General features: G+C 48.9%; 1 protein-coding gene across 6 annotated transcripts in view; it reads left to right on the forward strand.

Moving 5' to 3' along the window:
- Window positions 1–2,945: 2,945 nt before the first annotated feature.
- The window catches only part of LOC144582889 (uncharacterized), a 30,490-nt gene continuing 28,986 nt past the window's right edge, over window positions 2,946–4,449 (forward strand). For 4 of the 6 annotated variants that reach the window (XM_078375576.1, XM_078375578.1, XM_078375577.1 and 1 more), the window contains exons 1-2: window positions 2,946–3,267; window positions 4,213–4,350. In XM_078375576.1, coding sequence (XP_078231702.1) covers window positions 3,255–3,267; window positions 4,213–4,350 — 151 coding nt within the window. In that variant the 5' untranslated portion in view covers window positions 2,946–3,254. Of the gene's footprint in view, window positions 3,268–4,207; window positions 4,351–4,449 lie in introns of all 6 variants that reach the window. The other 2 variants (XR_013536423.1, XR_013536424.1) reach the window with 2 other exon arrangements.

Below are 4,449 nucleotides of genomic sequence, written 5' to 3' on the forward strand. Positions count from 1 at the left end.
CTCAACTAGTCCCAGGGCAAGATTGACCACAAGCTTGCATGGAGGACACACAGATTAGACGGGAAGAATGGAAATGTGGGACCTGAGATTGCAATATAAGAAAAGAGAAAAAGGCAACTGTGCATACCAAGACGTCCACGTAAGAAAGGGTGACGTGAAATAACTAACCCAGGCCTGGTTTCCCAAGAAACATTAGAAACCACACTGCGAAATGAAATGACAGGCTGAATCAAGCCCTGCCTAGATTTTCAACTGTGGTTTTCTCCAAGACAGCTTAAAAGCCTACAAACTGCTAACGCCAACTGGAATGTGTCCTACCCACCTTGTCGTAATTCATACTGGGAAAAGATATTGAAACCAATGCAGGTCCGGAGCTTACCTTGGAGAAGCTTCCTGCAGTCCCTGGGTGCCACTGGCTGGCTCTGTGGCTTTCTTGGAGAGCCTGTGGCCTCAGCCTGGCCCCCTCCCTCAGCTCCAGTATGTGGCCAGTAATGACCCGAGTGGACGGACCCGGGATCCTGGCACCCTTGAGGAGCCACCCTGTGTGCTCACATGGGTTCCTGGCAATGCGCAGTGTAGCACTGTCCCTCTCAGGAACCAGTCCTTTCCCAGGGCATGGCTACAAGGCCCCAAGTCTAGCACCTGCCTGAGATCTTCACACCATGGGCAGAAAAGCAGAGGTGACTTACCCAGGCACCGCCTTCCTCACTGTGTGTGCAAAAGAGTGAATTCCTGAATGATGAGAGGTGGGGCCAGGGCAGCTCTGCACCCATTCTCCACAGGAGAGGGAGAGTGCATAGGGACACACTCCCTCCTGGTAGACATAAAGTCATAGTGGACACTGAGGCCCCAGAAAAACATTAGGCCACAAGTAGACACCTAACTTCACATACCAAGTTGATACCAGGTCCCAGGGGGACTCTAGTCCCTGAATAGATATCAGATCCCAGGTGGACATCAGGTCACAGTTTGGCACACAGGTCCCAGGTGGACACCAGGGCCCAGCTAAATATCAGGCCGCAGGTGAATGCATAGCCCTCAGGTAAATACAAGGCCCCAGGTACATATCAGGCCCCAGGAGGAAACCAAGTACCAGATGGACATCAGGCATCTTGGTGTATGTCAGGTCCCAGGTAGACAAATAAGCCCAGTGGAACTCCAGATTCCAAGTGGGTGTCCAGGCCTCAGGTTAACAGGAGGTGACATGATCATATACAGAACCCTAAAGATTACACAAAAAACCTACTACTACTAATAAATATAGTAAAGTTGCAAGATACAATACCAATATACAAAAACGAGTGGCACACCCAAGCACCAATAGTGAAATACCCAAGAAAGAAATCAGGAAAGCTATTTCATTACAAAAAATGATACATAGGGATAAACTTAACCAAAAATGCAGAAGATCCCACAGTGAAAGCTATAAAATATAGATTAAAGATTGTTAAAGCAGACACAAGTAAATGGAAAGATATGCCATGTCCGTGCACGAGAAGAACATTGTTAAAATATCTATCACCCAATGTGATCTACAGAATTGATGCAATTCATGTTAAATTACAAAAGACATTCTTCATAGAAAAAAAAAATCCTAAAATTCACATGAAAATGCAAAATACCTCAGATAGGCAAGAGAATCTGGAATAAAAAGAAAAGCTGGAGGCATCATAATACACTACAAATTTGTAGTAATCAAAACAGTATGTTACTTTCAAAAAAAGGGGGACACGGGAGAGACAGACGAACAAAATACAGACAGCCATAAACAAATTAAACAGAATAGAGAAATCATAAATTCATACATTTATGGTCTACTCGTTTTTAACATAGGCACCAAGAATGCACATTAGGGAAGGATAATGTCTTCAATAAACTTAACTCTGCTAGGAAAACTCAGCATCCACATGCCCAAGAACACATCTAGCCCATTATCTTACCATATACAAAAATCTACTCAAAGATTGAAATTCAGAACCTAAAACTATCAAACTACTAGAGAAGAAAACACAGGATAAATGCTTCATGAAATTGGTTAGGACAAGGAATTTTCAAAAAGATATCAAAAGCACAAGCAACAAAAGCAAAATTGAATTACATTAAACTCAAAAGCTTCTGCAAAGCATAAGAAGCAATCAGTAGAATGAAGAAACAACCCAGAGAATGGAGGAAAGTATCTGCAAACTATGCATCAGGCAAGGCGTTAATACACAAAATATATAAAGAACTCCAACTACTCAAAAGCAAAAATACAATGATTTCAAAAATCTACCCCAAACCTTTGTCCCCTACCATTATTTTCCCACCTTCTTTTCCCAACCACTTTGGCCCCCTCCCTCTTGCCATGCTTTTTCTTCCTCCATTTACCCCTAAACTTTTTCTCCCCACTGTCTTTTTGCAACGCCTTCTCCTTCTCGCCATCCTCTTTTCCCTTTGGCACTGACCACCCTCTTTACCCACATCCATCCACCCCAAAACTATTTTCCCCTTCCTACCACTCCAGCTGCTCTGCAGTCTCTGCCGCCACCACCAACTGCAGTGAAGTGAGCCACGATGCCAAAACCTCCAGCCTCCAGCATACGGCAGGTGGTGGACCCTTTCTCCTGGTCCTCTAAGCTGGGTACCTAGCAGCCCTACCGGCAGATACTAGAACCAGAAGTGGTGTGACTGCCCATCAGCATTATTTATGTACTGAGGTTGCACACGGGTTCCTGGACTGCATATTCTGATTGGATGAGAAAAATTCTCAAGACTTACTCGTATTGGACTTTATTATCATGTTCTGATTGGATGAGAACAAATCTTAAGACAACCAATCACAGCATGAAAATAAAGTCCAATCAGAGTAGGCCTAAAGGTTTTCTCTCATCCAATCAGAACATGTAACACAGAAACCCTAGGTGCAACCTCAGAATCTATAAAGCATGCTGAGGGCGGGTTAGGCCCTTTCCGGTTCGTCTCTGTGGGCTTCGGAAGCTGCTCTGCGTTCTGTTTAGAATTAAGAGAAGGGGAGTCCGTTCCTCCCCGATAGAGGTTGCAGGCTGCCGGCTGCAGGCTGTGGCACTGCCTCGCTGCGGTTGGTGGTGGCGACGGAGCGCGGTTGGAGTGGTAGGAGGGCCAGAGCTTCTGCTGTGTTGGAGGACGAGAAAAAGGGAGAGCCAGCAGCTGGAGGCTGGAGTCTGCGCCACCGTGGCTGGCTTTGCTGCAGTTGGTGATGCCGTTGGAGACTGAAGCTCGGCCAAAGTGGTAGAAACATGGCGGGGGTAGGTGAGTTATGTGGCGCTGCACTGCATTCCTGGGGGCGGGGGGCGGAGGCAGGGGAGCGGGAGGGGTTGGGTGTCCTGGCTGGGACTTCACTGCCTGTGGCAGAGGGCTGGTTGGAGGATTATCCGGGGTTGCATTGCTGGTAGTGTGGTGGGGTTGCTGGCTATCGGGGGCTAAGCTGCTCGTGTGGAGGCTGCGGGACGGTTCTGTGCAGTAACACGTACCGCCAGTGGCGTTAGAGGCGCTATCTTGCTGCACTGCTTTCGGTTGGGTGGAGTTATCTACAGTACTGGTTGTCTGGGGTGGTTTAGGGGCATTGTTGGATGCTGCACTGACCATGGCTAGGGGTGCGCTTTCAGGGGCTGCATTGCCCATGGTGGGGTGGTGGGGGTGGGTTTCGGGTGCTATTGAGTGTTGTAACACTTGTGGCATGGTCGTGTTGTGGGTGCCATCAGGTACTACACTGTGTACCATGGGGGGTGTTTTAGGGGCGGTGTTGGGGTTATACTGCCTGCAGCTGGCACAGGATGTGTTGAGGGTGCTATCTGGGGGCTACCCTGCCTGTGGCAGGGGGCAAGTTAGAGGTGCTATCAGAGGCTACACTTCAGCTGCGTTGGTGGGCTGTGGAGGTGGTAGTGCAGCAGCAGCAACAGCGGTGGCCTCCAAAAGGACCTGCTCTTCTCTTCACGGACTCCAGAATCAAGAGGGCGGTCTCTTTCTGCTTGTCCAATCCTGAGCATGGCACAGAGCACCCCCCCACCACCCGCTGTGGTTCCCTGGTCTTCATGGTCTGTGTTGCAGTGAAACCTCCTGTAGTGAGCACCACAGCGTGGGGGCGGGGGGAAGAACAGGGCACTATAGGTGGAGGCATCAGGAAAGGGAAACGGCACTTGGGTGGGGAGGGCTGACTGGGTCTGAGTTTGTGCTATTCCTGTTTCCTGAGGCTAGCAGCCCCAGTAGGACCAGCAATTCCTGGCCAGCTGGACTTGGTCAGGGTCCTGTTTCAGCGAAGACCCTCAAATTCGTGCCAAGCCGCATTTCCTAACCAACTTGTGCTAGAAGGAGAGGCTAGACTTCGGAAGGAAGGTGAGTATGAGTGCCTTCGCTGAAACTGTTTCCTGCCATCCAGTAGCCAGCATGACATGGCGAAGCTTTAATGCTACCACTTCGTGCATCCTATTCTAG

This window comes from Callithrix jacchus, chromosome 5, assembly GCF_049354715.1.
Source record: "Callithrix jacchus isolate 240 chromosome 5, calJac240_pri, whole genome shotgun sequence".
NCBI lineage: Eukaryota > Metazoa > Chordata > Mammalia > Primates > Cebidae > Callithrix > Callithrix jacchus.